General features: G+C 40.1%; 1 protein-coding gene across 1 annotated transcript in view; it reads right to left on the reverse strand.

Moving 5' to 3' along the window:
• The window catches only part of LOC117290007 (ALK tyrosine kinase receptor-like), a 69,963-nt gene that overhangs the window by 27,518 nt on the left and 18,897 nt on the right, over nucleotides 1-23,548 (reverse strand). Inside the window, exons 4-5 of the mRNA XM_033771227.1 lie at nucleotides 17,541-17,754; nucleotides 11,369-11,502 (exon numbers count right to left, since the gene is read on the reverse strand). Coding sequence (XP_033627118.1) covers nucleotides 11,369-11,502; nucleotides 17,541-17,754 — 348 coding nt within the window. The remainder of the gene's footprint in view (nucleotides 1-11,368; nucleotides 11,503-17,540; nucleotides 17,755-23,548) is intronic.

Raw genomic sequence — 23,548 nt, forward strand, 5'->3', positions numbered from 1 at the left:
CTTGTTTTAACTCAATTCCATTCCTCTTCTCCTCAGCTCAGTGCTTACAGTGGTGATCTCTCTCCAGGTAACATCCCTATTAACCCCCTTGCATCACCTTGATCTTAGCATGCTCTGTTACTTCTCAAAGATGAAAGCTTAAAAGTGAGCTGTGACAAAAACCCTTGAAGCGTTCACAGCACAAGGATAAAGCTCGATCCATACTTTCTGCAAATGCGAGGCAAATTTGGTCATAGGGCTGTTTTCCAGTGAATGTCTCACAGTATATTTTTCGCAGGAGTCGAACACGCGAACTATTTGCTGCGGATTTGTGACGTCAAAATTCTTTTTGTATCGCATTTACATTTGCAGGAAGTATGAACCGAGCATAACATTGACAAATGCCAAGCAGTGAAGATGTCAACTCCACTTTTATTTTTCTTCCCTCTTCAATGTCCCAACCGTCAAGTAGTTACTTTGACATATCTATCCCGAAGCCACCCCCTCCCCCATCCGCTAGAAAGAAAAATAAAAGCAAGCCATCCTAAGTGCCAATCTGATCAAGGTCATCACAATTCCTCTTATCAATCAACCATTTAGTTTTCTATTTTTGCTTCTCTGTGTGCCTTTTATAAAATCCACTAGTAGATGTATTTCAGAGCAACCGTTCGTTTCCGAAGGCCATCAAAGTATAAACAATTTGAAATGCTGCTTGAATCCCTAATGGATCAAACAACAAAGACGAGGTTAGATCAAAATATTTTTTAAGTCCATCTGATTTGAGTTGTTCCTCTTGCTGTTTCAAGATACCATCTTGTCACAGTTTCACTGAAACAAAATTTACGTAAAGCCGTTGGTCCCGTGTGTTGTGTGTACATAACCCAATGCAAATCAGAAAGGGAAGCGGTTCGCCCCGGTGTTCCTGGTTTGATTGGCAGCATATTGCACCACAGCACCATGGAAAACTTGACATGGCACTACATTAAAGGAGCAAATTCAAAGTAGTCGCCTTGAGCGCCACTGGTTGATGGATATGAGAAGTAATATCATCATAACATTCTTCAAGTTGACAAACAAGTATAAACAACCATACACAACAAGGACTTTCTGTATTCCCGGTATGTGGAGATGTAAAGCTGTCAACTTTGGAAAGAAATTAGATAGATAGATGTTTAAACAGATGACCATAATGACAATTGCCTTGGCAGAAATTGGATTACAAAACCATACAGTCAACGATAAAATGAATAGAATGACTGGAATTGAAAACATTTTACCTTGGGTTCATCTATGCAGCTATACCAAACTCAAATAATTATATCAATACTAACTGGTTGTTTCTGGATCCTTCCCTTAATCTCTTTCCCCTCTCTTTTTCTATAAATGGATATGTATTTGTTTGTACTGGTTTTATGCCTCTGAAGGTCCAGTTTGGCAGGCCTTCATTTTAATAAATCCGAGGAGAGCTGTAAATTGCTCTCCTTAATTCAAGAAAATGAATTAAGGAGAGCGTTTTGCTCTCGCTAACAAAACCCAAGTTTAATGAACACGTACTCAAGAAAATGAACACAAAGTTCACCAGTTGTTTAACTTTTTCTTACTCAATTTAATGAGTTTACTTTAATCATGAAACAACTTTTTTGCAATCAAAATGAATGTTTCGATAAATTAAATAGACCCCACAATTATGTATATCCCCCAGGCACCCCCCCCCCCTAAAAATAAAAAGTTTGGTTATCCGCTGTTAATGTTGCCACCCTTTGAGAAAAAAAAGAATAGGCCTAAGTACAAAATATGGCAGAGAATGAAATTGTCTTAACTTTATAGTAATTATCTTTTGTGAATTTGCCTAAAGATAACAGAAAAACTGTGTCCGCTATTTTTCAATTATTTTGTTATTTCTTGGGGCTTGTTTAATACTGTAGTTGTCTGTAGCTCTCTCCAGAGCAAAGAAACATTCTTGTCTGTGGCTGTGCACATCGGCACCGTAGTGTGTACATGTACGTCAGCGTAATCCGTATTGGTATTATGAAGCAGTGTGGGGAACCACCGACTGCTGCCGATCGTCGATCGCGCCACAAAACGACCGCGACTGATTAGCCTGCCTTGGTACGGCCAGCTTCACATACTGCACACAGGGCCGACCACGGGCCATACTTTTGTACACTTGTACTGGACATGCAGTACATAATTATTATACACAGTGCAAACTTATCCATATGCATGAGCTACAACACCATGTGTGCTTGTGATTGGTCTGGAAAAATATCTGCATACAATGGGTAGTACGTGGGATCTTCCATATGCATCAGTACGCGATTATGTGACTTGTGATTGGACCGGCGTTGCAAGCGCCAAGAATGAAGGACGCGCGCTGGCAGTAGTTGTTGCAATGGCGCTATTTAAAATGTACGAGGGGTTTGAGGGCTGGGCTCGAGAGCTGGGCGGGCGGGACTTGAATTGGAGCCAAAAATATCCTTTGGGTTGGGGGGGGGGGGGGGCATACAATTACTTGCGGGTGCGTTCGATTAGATTTCCCGGGTCGACCCAGATCTGACCATCCCCAGTGCGTATGATTAGCTTTGACGTCAAAGCTGTGTGGGCCCGAGTGAGACCCAAGTTCATGACGTAACGGCGAAAACTTTCTCAATGGCCACCATTTTGTGTGTAATTCAGCGGGACATTTTTTATGAAGTTTGACACACATTTTCGCCATTAAAACAGCGTTTTTGTGAGCAACAAGTATTTATTATTCGAATCAGTGTACCTTTTTATCACTGTGGGGTTGTAAAAGTGTTTAAAGTTGCAGGTATATCTTGAGAATAATTATTTGACGATGTTTTCATGAATCCACGAAAAGTATCGGACGAAATGCACAAAATGGGAGTAGTTCCGGTCGGCTGTCCCTTGGCGTTCTATCTAGCTCATGTCTTGGGCTTGTCCACGAATTCTTTTATCCTGCTTGATTTTGTCGATATATGTCCGACAAACCTTACACCAAATTTTGGTTACCATGACCCTGTCATTTATTGGTGCCGTCTCGTAACCATAACTTTCCAAATTCCACCTCAAGAATGTTGATAATTGAACACTTGACATCTTGATGTCATAATCCAGCATAAGCAAACAAAATTTTCACGTCGAGCAGCATGGGGCTCTTACTGTAGTTTACTGTGCATGATCCCAGTTCCTTTCAATTGTTTTTACTCCAAAATGCGTTTGTCCAGCTAGGTGGCCGGAGATCCCCCCCCCCCCCCCCCCCTTTACGGCATACTTTTATCATGACAAAATACTTAACCAATCATGAGCGTGTATTTGCGGTACCACTCTTTAGTGTAAGAGCCCGCCCACCAGTGTGGAATTCTATAGGCCCCACACAGATACGTCTGTGTGACCGGCTGCGGTAAACATCAAGCACGTGCGCGCAAAAACACAACCAGTGTGGAATCGCTCACATTCGTCTGTGTGACCGGCTGCGGTAATCATCAAGCACGCGCGCACGCAAACACAGTCAGAGCAGACTATAATAGGACTCGTTTGCCACTGCCAACTCGCAACATTCAAGTGGCAGCAGGCTTATAAACTCCGAGATTCAAGCGGCTTATTTTAATCAACAATTAGGGTATTGAAAAAACATGCTCTTGTTAAATTTGTAAGGAGCGCTTTTTTTTGCTCTCCTTGGAAAACATTAAGGAGCGCGGAGGAGCGCGAGCGCGATCGCGCTCCTTTAAAATTATGGTCTGGTTTGGATTGAAAGCTAAGGCCATCTACCCTATTCATTATAATACTAACTTATTTTGATGTACATGTAGCACATTTTACATTGACATATCAACATCTACCATCGCAGGTATCCATTTATACCTCTGGGTGTAAGGAAGCAATTACATTCAAGCATCTTGCCCAAGAACGCAAGTGTCATGACTTGGATTCGAACACACAAACTCCAAAAACTTAACCACCACAACTTAAGTCCATGCACTAGACAGCTCGGCCACGACAACGCCACAAGCTTGAGTTATGATGACACTTGAAATTAGGAACAACACACTCCATAGTACTTCACTTAGTCTCATTCGTATTCTAACAAAACACTGTGATGTTTGTCTCAACAGCTTCAACCGAGATATATCCTATCTTGAAGCGGAACTTAGGTCCATCTGCTCAAGTGCCCGTTTTGAGCCATTCACCAGTGAGATCGATGCTGGTTTAACTAAACTTGAATCTGTTCTGATTTCTACGAGAAATACCAAGGTTGGTCGTCTTGTCTCCAAACAGCAGCATCACAGACGGAGACGATTCAAACGCAATGTACCCACTGAAGCTGAACCGTCGGCCCCTCAATCCACAGTAATTAACCTCTCACCGTGTACCCTTTCAGATGCAGAAATTTCAGACGCCCATTTCAGACATTGTATCCCTCATGCAACATGTTCTAACAAAAAACAACTTTTCTTTCATGGGTATGAATTTCCTACAGGTACAGGGCACTGCAATGGGCACACGTACGGCACCATCAATGGCATTTTCATGAACCATCTTGAACAGCGCATGTTGGCATCAGCCCCTTGCCGTCCCTGGGTCTGGTGGTGTTATATCGATGACATCTTTTTCATCTGGACAAGCGATGAAGCAAGCCTCAAAGCTTTCATTAATCACATAAATTCCTTCCACAGGACCATCAAATTCACGAGCGAATACTCAACCAAGGATACACACTTTCTGGATGTCAAGGTTCTCAAGACGGATGAAGGCTTAACCAAAGATCTCTTCGTTAAACCCACAGATAAACACCAATACCTACATTCCACTAGCTGTCACCCCCGACACTGCAAACCAGCATAGCCTACAGTCAGGCCCTCAGACTCCGTCGAATCTGTTCTAATGATTCTGATTTTATCCACCACTCACAGGAACTTAAGAAACACCTTGTTTCCAGGGGTCATAGCTCTCTAGCAGTCCATCGAGCTATCCAGAAAGTCAAGGCTCGTTCTAGGGAGTCAGTACTTTCCAAAGGACCCAAGAAACAACAGAGTCCTACGGGGAAAGTTCCTTTTGTTGTCACTTTCTACCCCTCACTTCCTCCCATTCGTAAAATAACCAGTTCTAACCATCATATTCTTCACACATCAGATCGCCTTCAACGTGCTGTGCAGGAAGAACCCATAGTTGCCTACAGACGCCCACCAAGTCTCAGGGATCTCATTGTCCAGGCAGAAGTCCCTCCCATTAATGATGATGTTAATCCCCCTCTACCACAGGGAACTTTTAGGTGTTCCAACATCTCCAATTGCACCGTCTGTAGACAACACATCAGGGAATCGGACTCCTTCACCAGTAACACCGGCGGTACCACCCATAAGACAAGGGGTCATGTCACCTGCACCACCACTAATCTCATTTATCTCATATCTTGCAGAGTCTGTGGTGTTCAATATATAGGTGAAACAAGGACTACACTCAAGAGGCGTTTCTACGGCCACAGATCTACAGTCAAGACCCAAAAGCTAGATACACCTGTAGGTCATCACTTCAATCTTCCTAATCACTCCATTTCTGACATGATCTTACAGGGCATAGAGGCACTAGGCAACCACAGAGAGACTGTGCGTTTGAATAGGGAGAAACTCTGGATTAGACGCCTCCAGACCATTCAACCCCATGGTCTGAACATAATAATAATATCGAAGTCTTATATAGCGCACGTATCTACCAAACAAGGTACTCAAGGCGCTGAGTATATACAAACTTTCAGAAAGATAGGTTATTGCAGTGATGAATTCTGAGACCCAATTATTTAGCACCTTATAAGGGTTTACAAGGTGCTACGGCGCATTAAGCAGCCACAACCAGGAACACCGGGGCGAACCCCTTCTCTTTTCGATAAGTGCACTGGGTTCTTTTACATGCGTTACACAACACATGGGACCAACCGCTTTACGTCCCATCCGAAGGACGAAGCAATGGTTAAGTGTCTTGCTCAAGGACACAGTGTCACGGCTGGGGATTCGAACCCACACTCTGCTGATCAGAAACACCAGAGTTTGAATTCAGTGCTCTTAACCGCTCGGCCACGACACTTCCACAGAAGGAAACGACTAATAAACCTTTTGTTTTGCAGTCTCCTTTTTTCCCCATAGCCTTTTACCTTGAGCCTCATTCACTAATAAATTACTTTTTACCCAACCTCACCACCCTTGATGTTGTCCTTTGTGTTTCCATCTTCTTGCTTGTGGTCAAGCCAGTCCCTTCCCTTCACCCCCCCCCCTTTTTGTCCCCCTATTCATTGTTTACCCCCTGCTTTTTTATGTATGCTTTCTAACCCCATTCATGTATTTCCACTTCACTGCTTATGTTTCACTTAGTTACCTGTTCATGTTTGTTGTGTTGTCATTTAGCCTTCGAGAAAGACTCTGCTAGGGTCGAAACGTCAGGCCATTAACTATTTTTTGCATTTATACTCTTGGTCCATTTGGTTGGTAAGTTGTTTGCAACAGCTAATTCTATTTTCTCACTTGAAATTAGTGTAACTTTCCCCTATTTACAGGGCACCATTGTGGTAAGCAGCCCCATGAAACTTTGATTGGGGGTACGCATGACATAATCATCCCTTACATTTCAATTAAAAACCTTGTTTTTGACCTAAAGGCCTTATGCAGTTAATGCTCCTATATCCCAACCAATTGCTTGGTCTTGGTGATCACCTGCGCGTACTTGACTTTGTGCGACAACTGTTAGCCAATTAGCTGGGGATGACACAAGGTGTGACAGGTCTCTCTCTAACATTTACACCCGACTGCTCCCTGTAATTGTCCTAATGTGTCACAACAAGGACTGAGGAGGTGTCATGTTCAAGTAACCAAATACATTTTTTGTAACTCGCCAATTACACCAAATCTTTAGACTGACGATCCAGCTGCTGCAGGGCCTCTTTAAACAGAACACTTTTGAGAAGAAGAATAGTTTAGGAGGTTAATCAACCTTACCAGCACTTACCAGTAGAGTTGAACCACGCCCACAGAAGCAAGAGGCGAGTGCTTTATGCAGGATTTCTTTGAACAGATAAAACACTCTTAATAAAAAGAATAATTTGGGAGGTTAATCACCCTAACCAATGCAGAACTCTACTCACATATGGCCTTAGCCCGGAGTTGAACCAGGGCCACAGAGGTGAGAGGTGAGAGGCGAGTGCTTTATGAAGAATTTCTTCAAACAGACAGATCGCTTTTAATAAGAAGAATAATAATTTGGAAGGTTAGTCACCCTTACCAATGCACAACTCTAGCTACTCATGGCCTTAGCCTGGAATTGAACCAGGGCCACAGAGGTGACAGTCGAGTGCTTTATGCACTAGCCACTGCTCTAAAACAGGGCATTTCTAATTATGGGGTGATTACCCAAATGGTTATATCTCAAGCATGCAAGTGGTGATTTGTTCTTCCTCCATATGCATGTTGGAATCAATGTCACATTCCATGTGCAAATATTCAGATGGAAAGTAAGAGAATATACCTTTCACAATCAGCAAACCATCAGCTTGTTGACGCGGGTAGTTCCGACTCGGCTAAAATGTCAACACACTCAAATTGAAACTAGCACCGTGAAGAATCTCTTGAGTGAGTTAACGAATGCAAAGAGAATGCTGTCCTCAGTGGTAATTGAATTGCGCCTCGCTGGGCTATGGTTTAAGTATGTACATGTATACAGACGTCCGTGCTACAATTTATTCTGATTTACTTCAATATCACAGACACATGAATTCAACCAAAGAGATAAATGACACAAGCGGTTAGGATAAAAGGATTGCCCATCTCACAAGAGAGCCACCGAGGCCAAAACAATCAAGGAAAATTCAGTTAAATTTTTGAAAGCGATCCATAGAATTTCAATCCATAGAATGGTCTCTTAATAGAATGGTCTCTGGGCCTGACATGCCTTGCTTTGAAACTTTTTGTAAAGTAGTCCACCGGGCAAGTAGACTGCGCATTTTACTTGCCCCAAGGAAGTAACAGGAGGTTAAAGTAGCTAAGACTTAAACCATGCATTTTCAAAAAATGAATCTCTGATGCCTAAATGGTTGTGATCATGACCAATTTCGTGGTCATATGAACTTACACACTAAAATACTTAAAAGAAAAAGTTTATAACAACTCATAAGGCAAGTAAAGAAATTGAGAAGTGTTACTTACAAGTCCACACAAGTTTTACACCTTTAATGACCCCTCCCCCCCCCCCCATTGCTTGTTCTTTTTTATTGAGGAACTGTTACGTTTTGGCTGCAGGTCAGTTTAAAAGCTTTTTCAGTCACTTTATTATACAACAGGGCAATTTCCATAAGCCCTTAAAAGCCTAAAATAGACAAAAACACGTTTGAAGCTTCTTCTCGCGACTCTAAATGGAGGTAGATTATTGGCATGCTGTGATAAATACATCTACCTTGTTTAAAGCTCTGAAGCAAAACAATTTGAATAAATTGCTGGAGGTAAAGGCAGCTAAAGCTCCACGTTTCCTGAACTCCAGCAATAAATTGTTGTGCCATCAGGTTCAGAAGTTCTTCTTTCTTATTAATTACTTTTTTCTGTTTAAAGACCCTTGTTCAAAGACCATTGTCCAATGTTTTGTTCACTCTTTTCGGCGACATGAAAGTGATAAAAAACAACTGCCAGGCGCTATCTGGATAATTTATCAAAACTTGCACCTTGTGTTATTGACTGCTGTGGGCAGTTGACATTGTCAGGGTGACGCACGGTGAGCCCCAAGTATCCTGCATTGTTATCCATGCCGTGTCATGGCCTAGTGGTTAAGAACATTGGACTCAGGCACTAGCGTTTCTGATCAGCAGAGTGGGTTTTCAGTCCCGTGTGACACCTGTGTCCTTAAGTAAGACACTTAACCATGATGCTTCGTCCTGCTAATGGGAGACTTTCTGGGACGATAGAGGGCAGCAGACTTACCAGGTAAATCCATTGTTCTCAGAATTATGCGCATGTTCAGAACTACGTAAACAATGGAAATTTACCCGGTATGTCTGCTGCCGCCTAGCGTTGGAAAGTCTCCTATTGGTGGGACTTTTAGCCATTGGTCCTGTGTGTTGTGTATTGCACGTAAAAGAACCCAGTGCATTTATCAAAAAGGGAAGGGGTTTGCCCCAGTGTTCCTGGTTGGATTTTCAGCATTGTGTGCCACAGCACCTTGTTAACCATTACATGGTGCTATGTTAGAGGAGAAGGTCTCATAACTCAAAACAAAGACCCACATATACCTTACAGGAAAAAAGTGCATGTTGAAGCATCAATGAATAACGAATATAAGCGCTATAGGCTATAAGAAGGTGCTATTGTTATTGTTATAACTGACTCTCCACATTGTGACAAATTAAGACATAGGGCACAACAAGCCTGGTTCATTCCTTGGGCCCAGAGGATAAAGCATCTTGAACCTCCTCGGTGTTCAGAGCTGCAAACATCTGCATCATACAATCAGGGAGATTTTGTAAAAGACAATCAGGAAAGAAGTTTCCATTATCCAGAAGATTTTCAAATACGTTCATCAGAACATGGAAAGATTGGTTTGTTTTCACAAGAACTTTCTGCAGAGCTTGGCAGCTCTGGATGTTACATTTCAGAGGATTAACACAAATAGAGATATGTGACAGACCTCGGGCCCTGGGTCTCCTTTGGTGAAAGGATGATGCCCTTTGAACAGCCTCAGAGGATTTCCAACCTCTCTATACAGTGTACATCAACACAAAATAAGATCTTGGGCAGACAGGCATGGTTTATCTCTTGTACTGAAATAGGGAGCAACTTGAACCCCCTGGGTGTTACATTTCAAGAGGATTTACAGACTCTATACATCAACACAAATATATAACTCTGACAGACAACAGGTCCTAGAGGATGAAGCCCTGTGAACTTTCAGAGGATTTACAGACTCTCTACAATAACACAAAGGGGAACTAGATGTTGCAGAATGGACCACTCGGGGGAGTGGGCCAAGGGGGCTCCCATTGGTCTGGGAGATAAAGCCTCCTTGAATCCAGACTAACCCTACACATCAGCGTACATGTAAATATTGTACATGATGACAGAATATGCTGCACACTGAGGCTAGTAACCCCCCCCCCTCCCCACCCCCTCATCGTCAGTCTCTAGGATGAAGCCCCCTGATGAAACTCCAATGTGTTACATTTAGGATGATTCACAGTTTGAGATAGTGTAGTGTCATGGGCCTGGATGCATCTCTTACGGGGGAGGGGGGGGGGAGGATGAAGCCCCCTGCAGCTCTTTAGTGTTTATACATTTTTGATGATTTAGGGTGAAGAGACTCCATACGTCAATACAAACAAAGTGTCTGCTTTTCGCCCCCCCCCCCCCCCAAAAAAAAAAAAAAAAAAAAAAACCCCTTCAGGCAATAGGACATTTGCTTTTAAGTAGATAAATTCACTCGCCCTCATAAAATATTAACATATTGACGGTCCCAAACTGGGATAAATCACACACTTCTTGAAGACGCCATTTATAAATATTTGATCATTTAATCATTAGTTTTTAATGAGCATTTGGATTGTGTCTCCACACTCATATGATGAGGTCATCAATGATTCATAATACAAACATATGCTAAAGTGGGCGTAATAAAAGTTAAATCATTTAGGTTCTCGACTCAACCATGAGTTTGTAGAGGTGACAATATTGAGTTTGGGGTTGGGAATGAAGAAAATGAAGGCACGATTTGAACCTGATTTGAACCTGTGACCACCGGGTTGCTGAAAATATTTATCAGCAAACTAACACGCTAAGTAAACGCATTTGTTATGTAGTTGCAAACAATTTGATGTACATGTACTTGATATTTACTTTATTACTAATCAACTTTATGGGTTTACTCGGAAATAAGACTGTTAATCATGGTGGATCAACCTTGCATTTTAGCAGATTCTAAAAGACTTAAGGTCCAAGACCTTTTTATGGCATCTAAAGGCACACAAATGTGTGCAACAAGGGTGTTTTTTCGTTCATATTCTCTGCAACTTCGACAACCAATAAAAATGTTCACTGATTTGTTATTTTCGGATACACCCAGTGAAAATACCGGGCCCAATTTAAAACAACCTGGAAGCACAAAAACTTAATATGCACGAAATCTCATGCTTAGCAAAAATAAGTTACCAGCCAAAATATCATACCCTTTCCATTGCTGCGTCTGGTACCCCACTCACTTCTTGCTTAGCAAGGAAATTTGATAAGCATTTTTTCCTGCTTAACAGCTTTATGAAATTGGGCCCTGGTCTTTGACAATATTACCAAAGGTGTCCAGTGCCTTTAATTATCCGGAGTATCCGTGTATATTTTTTGCAATGGTTGACACAGGGAACAATGTCACTAACCTGGGGAGCAATCGCTGAACTCCAGGGAGTCAAGAGCAACATCCCCGAGATCTCCTCCTCCTCCTCTTACAGCCTCAAAGATAATCCGGAAAGGCTCTCTCTGCCTCCCAAGGTGCAGAACATCACCAAGCCACCTGCCAACCACAAACAGAAGGAAAACATTGGATGGTTAACAAACTTGAAAGAGGTGGTTGTCTCGATTGCAAGATTTAGAGGTAAAGCTTGCCCCATTTTCTTGGCGGATGTTAAGACAGAATGAAACGGAAACAAACGTCCATTACCCAAATCAGTTCACAACAAAAAGGCCCCTGGCTATGGAATCTATGAATTTTGAAAGCCGATTTTCCTTTTCCTGCAATGCCAAAAGAATGCCCTTAATACTCCCATTGAGGAGGTGTAAGTACATATCCCATTTGTTGTAACCTACTCCCAAAATACTCGGAAATTGTACCCCTGAGGCCTTGTTGATCAGAGCAAGTTATTTTGTTCAGTACTCATGGGGGTCAAACAGCTGCACTTAATTTGATGGACATTTTTTGGTATTTTGGTTTTTACTGTCTATCCCCAAGGAAATTTCTGCACAAATTGAAATGTGGATGTATTTTTTTTTTTTTGCCAGCATTTAGCACATGATGCGACATTTGTGAATTTGTGATCCCACATCTACAAAACAATTCTCAATTATGTGTTAACACCTTTTTCCTTCAACACTGTCAATACAAATTATTCATACATCAGTTACTGTGAAATAATAAAATCTGAATTGTACGTATACTACGTAGAAAGTTTTGGATTTAACACATAAGAAAGTACATGTTAATCTGGAGGTAATGGGTTCAAGTCCTGATCTTGTCAGTTTTTCTTCATTCAACCCAAAATTGTTAATAATTGCAGTCAGTTTCCCTTGTGGCTTATTACTCAATATTTTTGACTTGATAGAAGTTTTGACGAATCTTCTGGTTTTAGTGAAGCATGGCTTAATGACAGTGGACACTATTGGTAATTGCCAAAGACCAGTCTTCTCACTTGGTGTATCTCAACATATTCGTAAAATAACAAACCTGTGAAAATTTGAGCTCAATCGGTCATCGAAGTTGCGAGATAATAATGAAAGAAGAAACACCCTTGTCACACGAAGTTGTGTGCTTTCTGATGCTTGATTTCGAGACCTCAAGTTCTAAACTTGAGGTCTCGAAATCAAATTCGTGGAAAATAACTTCTTTCTCAAAAACTACTTCACTTCAGAGGGAGCTATTTCTCACAATGTTTTATACTATCAACCTCTCCCCATTACTGGTAGTAAAGATGTGAATGATAATGAATTTTGTGATGATAATTAGTTTTAGTAATTACCAATAGTGTCCACTGCCTTTAATGACAGACAGGCAGCCAAGGAACTAGTGTATTACAGGGATATACTAAAAAACAACAGCCTGTGCAATTCTCCAGCTGCGTCAAAATAATTCCCAACACGTGTCAAAAGCACAGTGTGAACACCTCTGGATTCATTTTTGATCCGTGTATCCTCACACTGTAGTACTGGAGTACGTTTTCGGCTTTGATCTGTGTAGGCCCGTGGCAGTGTGAAACAATCACACAATACACGGATCGAAAGTTGCATGCGTAACCCACAAGCTGATTTTACTCAGAGCTATGTGTGAATGGTGAGCGGATTTGAGCTGCGTAGATTTAATAACAGATCGGACATCAACAGTGTGAAAAAGCCTTAAAGGCACTGGACACCTTTGGAAATTGTCAAAGACCAGTAATCTTACTTGGGGTATTCCAACAATATGCATAAAATAACAACTCTGAGTCAATTGGTCATTGCAGTTGCGCGCAAGAGAATAATAAATTAAAAAAACCTTGATGCATAAATTTGTGTGCTTTCGGATGTTTTATAAAATGGCTTCAGGTCTGAAGTCTCTTTATTTGAGTGAGAAATTATTTCTTTCTCAAAAAGTATGCTATTTAAGAGGGAGCGGTTTCTCACAATGTTTTATACTACCAACAGCTCTCTATTGCTCATTACCAAGTAATTTTTTATGCTAACAATTATTTCAAGTAACTAGCAATAGTGTCCATTGCCTTTAAATATATATCCTGGTTCCCTCGTTGTGTAGTAAACTGGGCATGATCCCTGGCTATATACCACAGTGTATGGTTGTATGACTTATAACTGGTGCTCGCCAAACAAAGATATTGACAAAATAGAAAAACAGCCAACATTGGGCAAGATAGATAGCTCTCTTGGTAGACTACTGGCAATAAATTTGAAGGTCACAGGTTCAAATCCTGTTTTAGTCAACTTTGTTTTCGTTCACCCAAATATGATTTGATTTGAACAGAAAGCTGCATGCGACGTAGCATTTATTCATCTAGTTGTTTTTTCTCTCTCTACAAATCTAATTCGGCATCGGAATGGTTTATTCAGCGACCGATGTCACACAGAGACCCGCATCTATAAATCAATTATGTTTCCAATCAGTTTAAGTTTGATGATGCCCGAATGCAAATATCCAAAAGGTGTTGTGGACTGAAATAATCACGTTATTTATTGTCAACATTTCGACAGCTGCATTTGGTGTAAGATGCGAGTTTCAGGGTTAGTATGAGATTGAATAAATTCTATAAATGTTGATGGTTATACATTCTCCTGTTTGAAAATTCGACGTAATTTCGCTGTAGTGTAAGCCATATCCCCCACTTCATACAAACTGGCCATTCCACTGATTACTAGAAGCCATTGAAAGTTGCATTGTTATTCTTTCTTCGATGAGAAAGTTTACAATTATAGAAATTGGCTTTTACTTGTGTCTTCAAAGACTATGGGTATCACATGTAAGTGTACTTTGATACCCAAGAGAATTGAAAGAGATCAGATTTGTTCACAGAGTTATTACTCAATGAGGGAGATTGAATTGAAAAACACAAGACCTCTAGGCTTGTCCCATTTTAAGGTTACTGGCCTGTTGCTAATTAATCACTGGCCTAAGGCCTGCGGTCAAGTGATAATTACAAGCCCCAAGTCACCACTAGTTAAAATTCTTGGTTTCTCTCTGAGAGAAAAAAACCCCCATCAATTTAAAGATTAAGACACCTATATTACTGATTTCACAACTTATAACACAAGCCTCCATACAATTTGTATAATCTATATTGCCATGGGGATGAAGTTTTCTTGAGACAACATAACGATCCAAGATGTTGTCTAGGTATGCAGGACCCAGTCTGCCGGGACCAAACGCCCTTGGCTCCATGTCACCGCATTCACCAAGGCGTGACATTCGCACACTTGATGGATCTTGAAGCCTTGGGGGTAGATTTTTTTCCCCTCTTTATAAAGAGACGAGAGTGTTCTTATTTCCCTGCTACTCTTTTAAGTGCTACTGTCATTAATAGGAGACATGTTGGCATGGTGGTACCTTTCCATGTCTAACTCTTCCACCACTGTGGACCCTGGTTCGAATCCCACCTCATAAACTAATCCCTGTGTGTGAATGGATTTTTCCTATGTCAATCTTCACGACAAGCGTGTTCTCGTTTCTTTGCTTCTCCTAAACTGCAACTATCATTAAAAAAGTGATCATGTTGGTATAGTGGTACCATTCCCTGTCTTTAATTACTGTGGACCCTGGTTCGAATCCCATCTCATAACAATCCTTGTAAGTGGATGGGTTTTCTCTGTCTATCTCCAAAGAGACAAGAGTGTTCTCGTTTCTTTGCTTCTCCTAAACTGCAACTATCATTATAATGTGTTAAAAGTGATCATGTTGGTATAGTGGTACCATTCCCTGTCTTTAATTACTGTGGACCCTGGTTCGAATCCCATCTCATAACAATCCTTGTATGTGGATGGGTTTTTTTCTCTGTCTATCTCCAAAGAGACAAGAGTGTTCTCATTTCTTTGCTTCTCCTAAGTGCTACTATCATTAATAATGTGTTTAAATGGACCATGTTGGTGTAGTGGTACCTTTTCTTTTTTTCCACCTCTATGGACCCTGGTTCGAATCTCATCTCATAATAAAGCCTTAGGTGGATGGGTTTTCCTTAAAGGGACAGGAGTGTTCTCATTTGTTTGCTTCTCCTAGGTGTCATTAATAATGTGTTTAAAGGGAATCATATTGGCATAGTGGTACCTTTCCTTGTCACCTATCATTATTGCTTTTAGATCGCCGATGGCTAGAGGCAGTTCAAATCCTATACTTAAGCAGCGGTTAATGCATCTATTTATTTGTGTTTATTTTGCATCTGGACAAAAATATTTGTGTTTACCCCTACACTGATGTGTGTAAGGTACTGCATACTCAATGCCCCCCCCCCCCCCCCCGAGTCCTGTGAAAAAATCCTAGCCATTTTACTTGAGGCCAACTTGATGAATGGAATAACTACTGTAAATGTGAAGATGAGGCTAGACTATTCGCTCCCCTTCCAGCCTCAGTTTTAACCAGACTAATTTAAAAGTATGAACAAAACAAAGATGCCTGTAGTAAAAGGTCTAGCCATTGATCTTAAAGATCTTCAGGGAGATTGGTGGCTGCACCCAACCATCTTGTTTGAGTCCCACAGGCCTACCTCTGGCTGTCTACTAATTGAGAGGCGATGATGACAGGGAGAGGCAAACACTGGTTGTAGAGGATTGAACTTTTCCTCAGTTCAGTACACTTGGGCCCAATTTCATGGTTCTGCTTACTAGAAAGCAAGGAATCAGCGCTTACTGAAGCAGGGAATTCTCACGCTTACGTCAAGCAGGGATTTTGGCTTGTGCAATTGCGTACTCCACGTTACTAGGGATTCTTCACTTACACAGCTAGCACAGAAATTTACCGCTTGCTGATCGTAGGCACCGAAATTGATGGTAAGCAGAGCCATGAATCTGGGCCCTGATTATGATGCCAGTGGTGGGTGACTTTTTGTCGACCATCAAAGATTGCAGACCCAATATGTTTTCCTTTTGAACTAATCATTTCATTCCTTTCAGGCCATACATGGACATATCTTTGCACTTTCCCTAAGATTAAAGTCAGTTGTGTCATTAAATGGTTCAATACGAAGGCCTGATGCTTTGGATCTGAAAAGGCAAGGGCACCAAGGATTTTCTCCTCTCTGATAAATTTCTAGAGGCACAGGTTTAAGAGGCACAAAGGGGCAAAAAGCCCAGGGTTTGCCCCGGGGAAACGGAGGTGATTACCTCTATATTGCCTCTGTTAAGTATCCGGCCTGAATACCACATTAAGACTATTTCAACTGCTGAATACATCATATTATTTAAAGGTATTTGATCTTAAAAATAAAGTCAACTAAAAACAGAGCATTTTTTAAACATATTCTTAGAGTAAATTATTTTTTCCTGCAAAGACTCTTGCTGTAAATAAATAATAATTAGAGGTTGATCAAAGAAAAAATTACTAGCGCGGGATTTGAACTAACAACCTCTTGATTACGAACCGGTGCTCTACCCACTGTAGAGTAGCCGTAAGGTTGGCGGTCTCCCTATTTTGTCAGTATCTCTGCTTGGGGTGCCAGTCAGAAGCCATACAACTGTTAGCTGCCAAGTAGCCAGTGATCACACCTGTTGATAAGGGACAGCCTATTTTGTGGGATTGCACTAATGGGTATTGGTTGATTACGTTTTTTTACGCTAATATAGCAAAAAAAGAGACTGGAGTGTCCAAACTCACAATCAAGCGTCTGAAACTCAAATTATTATGTTGATCTGTTACATATCTGAATCTCACTTGCATTTTTAGTCTTGCTTTTATTTGAAGTCGAAATTTGCCTGTTTTATATTTGTATCCATAGTTTAAATATTTTCATCCTGCACCCGCGTTGTTAAGTAATGAATTTGTAAATATTCTAAATAGACAAACATTAAATAAATAAATAAATAAACAAAACACGTCTATAAATAAATCAATAGCAATCACTACCATACCACTTCCGGTCATCGTTAGGTCTACTAATTAACAAGTTAATTACATTAACACCCAAAGCATCTCAAGAACTGTTATTATAAAGGATTTGCGACTAATCTCCTCTGCAATCCAAACTAAAGTTCAATACACTTTCAAACATAAATAAACGTTTATATGACTCTCTCAAACACCTGCGTAATGCTTCTGTCACCCCCTCCCCCCACCCAACCCCCCCCCACTCTCCCCCTATAACTCACTGATTGTCTTGACTTCCTGTAACCTCCCAGATGGTTGCATTGCTGTCAGCACGGTTGAGTATAACTCGCAGGTTACCAGCATTGCTGCCATACATGTGGTACTGGAAATGGAAACGACATTGGGGACCAGACTCTGAGTAGCGCGAACTAACGAAGTACGACGGTGTTCCTATGTCTTGGTTTGACGCATTGACGTATAGGTATCTGCCTTCCACTGAAATTAAACACACAAATGAAATTATAGTTTAGTTTAAACAATCCAAGATCTTACAATCAAATTAGACATTGGTTGATTTTTACTTCTTCAAAATTGGCCTGTTCAATATTTGCTGATTAAATTTGTTTGGCGCAGGGTATTCTATTCATTAGGAAGCAACCTTGTTGCAAATCAATTAAAGCTTACTCGGAAAAAGAATCAAGAAACTGTGTAGACCCTACATGGACAAAATATACGACCTTAGAATAAATTTAATTCAGCTCGTCACACTGTGTCCTTTAAAAATGCTTTTTATAAATTAGGGACAAAAAGTTTTCAACGTATGACCCTGTTGATTCAGAGTTGGGTGTAATATCTGGGCATGATTTTATGTCACTGCTTACCATTTCTGCGCTTGTGACCCATAGATTTATGTTTAGCTTTGTATTTATTTTATTTTTTTCCTTGTGAATCTTTCCAGGAAAAGATTGTTTTTAAACAGTGCCCAGCAATTACAAACATTAATGAATGAAAAAAGAAAAAAAAAAAAGTGTACAAGGCATGAACAAAGGCAGATGAGAGAAGCAATTGAAAGACACAGAGGCAACGTTTATAAAATCAACTACAATACAGTATAACCGAGGCAATTAGAATAACAAAATCTGGGCCAGCCAGAAAAGATGATAAGAGACTAAGTTAACACAGGCTCTATTACAAATCTACATTTGCAAACTTTCACGGAGTGGAGTGGTCGGTGAAGGCTAGAATAGGAAAAGACATCTGCACTTGTATCTTTACATATGAAATCATGAGTCACTCCATATAATATGTATGTGCTAACATGGCCCATGGATGGAGAATTAACTCCATGCATGAACCATGATTGAGCCAACCGCTAACACCACATTTTTCCTTATTGACGGTGGGATTGGAAAAATCAGCTTGATTAACATTATTGTTATTATTTTTTCTTTTTCTTCTTTCTGTGAACTTAAGCATAATAAGACAGATTTGTTTTGTATCAAGTGAATTCATACTCACTTAATAAAAATATGGTCTGCCTTAGTTTGGAAAACTTATTTTTATTTTGGAAATCTTTACAACATCAAATTGTGTGTTGTCGGTTGCGCCAAGAACTGACAAAATGGGTAAAAATCCACAAAATGTTGCAAATCAAAGCAGGGAAGCCTGAAGCAAAACAAGGGGAAGAAACGATCTTAGTTTACACAGGCTATATTAAAGCTTTCTCCATTAGAACACATTATCGTAGTACGACTTCTGCATTTTCACCTAGTGGCATATCTGTAGACCCCTTAAAGTTAATTATTTTTATGAAATGTTGTATGCAATGGCTTACACACAGCGCTCTCCCAGCACACTTTTTTTCTCAATTTCACAAAGTGATGTGGGTGTTTAGGAAATCATAACTAATTAAACAGTTGCAATATTGAAAACTTATTGACTGCAGTTCAGTACAAATGAAGAAGTCAGCATTATTTTGGTAGTAAATTTGTTTTCAAGAAAAAGTACCCAGTCTCAAAAACAGCAGCTCAAAAAAAAAATCAACTTCAACAAACACATACTTTTGGCTATTGAGCACTTTACGCAAGTACGTCGTGGCCCCACAGACGTTGTTTTGCATCCGTTACATGCTTTACATGTCCAGCCCTGCCCCTCCTCCCTTACTCACACACACACACACACACAAAATACACACTATATAATCCTATCAAAAGAAAGAAAAGGTAGAACATTTGCTTTGTCCTTTTTTTCCCTTTCTGTTTGTATCCTTTTTATGCCTTTTATTGCACTTATTGTTCTTGTATTGTCAAGGTTGAATAAATAAGAAGAAGAAACATAAAGACGCAGTAGAACAACATTACCATCCTACCCAGACCCCCCCCCTCCCCTTCTGACCATCTTCAAGTTGTTGCCTCCAAGGAGTGGGCGAAGAAGAGTCATTTGTAAATTTGTCCTCTGAGTGAGGACGACACAGCCAAGAATTAATGAACCCTGACTAGACTCATTAAGCAAACAATGCAGCCATAGGCCTTCTTCGCTCTCCTTGGTCGACCATGTGTGGAATTCAAATGTCATTTCTTTGCCACTGTCTAATCAAGAAGGCCAACAACAACAAAATCTATTTGGTTCTTTGAGGCGTTCCCCGCTTCCTGCACATGGTGCTTTATCGGAAATTAGTCTCCGCTGTGCCATGAATGTCAAAGGATAATTAGTCGCCGTCACTCCAAAAATACAAGGAGTGATCTATTTTGATAATAAGATTAACAGTGAACTCCCCTTGGTTTTGTTTCTTAGTTTAAAACAAAAGTCAAAACATACTGCAAAATTGCCATGTAGAACCTACATGTACATGCGTGTATTTTTCAGCAGAGACTGTTTAGTTAGCAAGATACAAACTACAGTTACTATAAATTCTCAGTATTCTGTTCATCAGCATTTATGAAGTATTCTGTTGCAATATTTCTTAACACTCAGTTGCAATATTTCTCCGTTATCAGTTGTAGTATTTCTCAGTATTCTGTTGCAGTATTTGTTAGTATTCATATAGGTGCACAAAAAGCAGCTAAGCACAACAAAATTGTACTTACCAGAAAGTTTACCAACTAAACTGCCATGTCACATGTACAATTTGTGACTGGTATCCTGCTCATTTCTGCTAAGCAGAAATGTAATATTGTTGTAATATTTCTCAGCACTCTGTAGCAGTATTTCTCAAAATTAGGATGAAATACCTCCCAGAAAGATTATTCTGTTGCAGTATTTCTCAGGATTCTTTTGAAAAACTTCTCGGTAATGTGTTGCAGTATTTCTCAGTATTTTTTGCAATTTTTCCTCACTATTCAGTCCTTCAAAATATCCGGACCGGATGTCCATTCTTCAATACCACTCTACTTCTTTGTATTCTAACAGAAAAAAATCTCTAAGTGACAAAATAAATTTGCAAACCTGGCCTCAATTTATGCTCTAACTTTAACCAATAAAAAACCCTAATACCCAGTCATATTGATAATGCCACGTCTGCCAAGCTGAAGCATTTCCCTCTTTTTTGCTGTTAATAAGCATTGGAAGTTATCAAACGCTCGGTTCAAAACCAAGTCGCTTTAAAGTGAAACTTCTTTCCCCACCAAGTTGACCAAAAACTAACAACGTTCTTTGAAATGTCTTTGTATGATAAGTGAAACATAATAAATGTTTATTATCTTTAAAACTTCTGTGTATTATTCTAACAAAGTAAAACCGTTCCAAAACAAAAACGAATTGTGTGAGAACAATGCTAGTCCAGGGCATCCGGTTTATCATCAACAATTACTTTGATAAGATTGATAGCGTAAGGTTGGGTTACTCTGAACAGTGCTTGAGCCGTTTTCCTTAGAAGCTCAAAAAGTACTTTTCGAAAGGAAGTTTAATGAAAGGAAGCCTAAGTTTCCAGGTCCCAAAGAAAAAGTTGGCAACAAGTATGTTATAAAAGACACTTGTCGAGCATCAAAGATAATATTACATTGTAAAGAGTTGGCAAAAGTGCTATAATAGACGTTCGTTTTACATTGGAGATAATTTTGTTTTTACCCCTAGATAGATGTGTATGAGGCACTTTGTACTTTCCAGAGTTCTGTGAACAAAAGCCCACAGGCAAATCACTCAAGTGGGATTCGAACCTTTGCATTGCTAGAGGGAGATGTCTTACCACTAGTGTGCTAAAAGTGCTTTACTTCTGATATTGTAGTATTCTCTACGATTCTATGTAACACATCTAGTCAGAGACTAGGCATGCTACACATCTAGTCTCTGCATGGTCTCTGTATAAACAAAAAATAACCCCCTATCTAAATGGCAACAGGATGTATAAAATATTGATTTTGTGTCACAGTGTAGAACATCTGTCATTTAAAACTGACTCTAGAGATCCTATCTTTACTCCTGGTACAAGAAGGTCAGAGACTGGTTGTCAGCTCATGGCAGTCACTCCTGGCAGTCACTCCTGCATGAAATCTTTATAGAAAGCCACAGGTTATGCTTCCAAATGTCACAATGTAGTCTCCCATGGCGATTGCTTGGGTCGCCATACAATCCTGACAAACACTACGTTCCATCAATAAAATCAACCCATTTTCTTTCGGCGAAACATTTCACGGGGTGAACATTCTGAATGCTTCACTTCCCCGACTCTGACAAATTCCCATGACCTTTTTGTTCACCTTAACATACAGACGTGCAGCTGAAACCACATGCCATGTACAATAATGTTTTACCTTAAAGGGTAGTGATACCTTTTGTAGATAAATTGGTTGGCCATGACCTGAATCCCTACCCACCACTATGAATGAAGCTTTATGTAATATAATAATTTACCTGTAGAAGTTTCAGCTTCATTGGGTCGTCAAGTTTTTGAGAAAAAAATAGTGAAAATCACAGAGCATTTTTTTGTTGGGAGAGTTGCGTTAATACGTTGTACATACTTAAAAAAAATTAGTCTCCTGAAGTTATTTTTGTGACATTGTTATACTAATATCTCAAAAACTAAAGCCCCAATACAAGTACTATTTCAACTTAAGCTTTCTTCCTACCATAATTTTCTTCAAACTGTGTAAGTTTAATGTAAATCTGTGGAACTGTGTTGTGTTGTGTTGTACAAAAAGTTCCCCGAGTTCCCCAACCCTTTAATTATTCACAACTAAAAGCTGCCTGACCAGGGGGGAACCTGATGTGAGAGAATGTGTCACTGCATCATCACCTTATGAGGGACTATTTCAGGAAGTGATGTCATAAACTTGATCCCTTTACAGTTGAAACAAGTTTCATCTCAACTGTTCCAGTTCCTTCTTAAAGGGACTGTGACTTAAGGTGTGGGCATCTTGACCTTTACAGTAAAGGTCAAGATGCCCACACCTTAAGTGCTTCAATGTATTTAACTTATAATCATGCCGTGTCATGGTCGAGCGGTTAAGATCGTCGCACTCAAGCTCTGGTGTGACTGATCAGCAGAGTGTGGGTTCATGGTATAATTCTACCTCCATGGTGGGTTCAAGCCCTGTTTATGACACTTTACCATAATTGATTTGTCCTTCGGGTGCCACATTAGGCTGAGGTCCAGTGTTTGGTAGTGAATGTAACCAATTAATACACTTTATATCATGGAAGAGAAGGGGGGTAAGCTGGGGTGTTTCTGGCTCACATAGCAAGCACCCTTGTTTACAGATTTCCTCAGGCTTTCTTGTGGTACTTTTTGTCAATAGGGTGACATAGCTCAGTTGGTAGAGCCCCCTCCCCCCCCCCGACATAATTGTGGAGGTCGCAGGTTCAAGTCCCCCTCTAGTCAATTCTTTTTTGATCAACCAAAAGATTATTTACAGATTTACCAAGTCAGTTTCCCTTGTGGTTTATTACTTTATATTTGTAATGATTATATTTGTATTGGGAAGAATATCATGTCCGTTACAATCAAATCATTTTGACTATAGTTGGCAGCTGATGCACAGTCACACAACATGTCAACATTCATGTATACATGCAGAGACATTAAAGGAACACGTTGCCTTGGATCGGACGAGTTGGTCTATTAAAAGCGTTTGAAACCGTTTGTTATGAAATGCATATGGTTAGAAAGATGTTTTAAAAGTAGAATATAATGATCCACACAAGTATCACTTGAAACTGCACGGTTTTCCTTTTACATCGCGAACTATCACGGTCGGCCATTTATTAATTTTATGTTAGTCGACAGGGTAAAAAGTAAACCACGCAATTTCGAGGCATACTTGGTGTAGATCATTGTATTCTATTCTTCTATTTG

The sequence above is a fragment of the Asterias rubens genome, chromosome 1 (genome assembly GCF_902459465.1).
Source record: "Asterias rubens chromosome 1, eAstRub1.3, whole genome shotgun sequence".
Lineage (NCBI taxonomy): Eukaryota > Metazoa > Echinodermata > Asteroidea > Forcipulatida > Asteriidae > Asterias > Asterias rubens.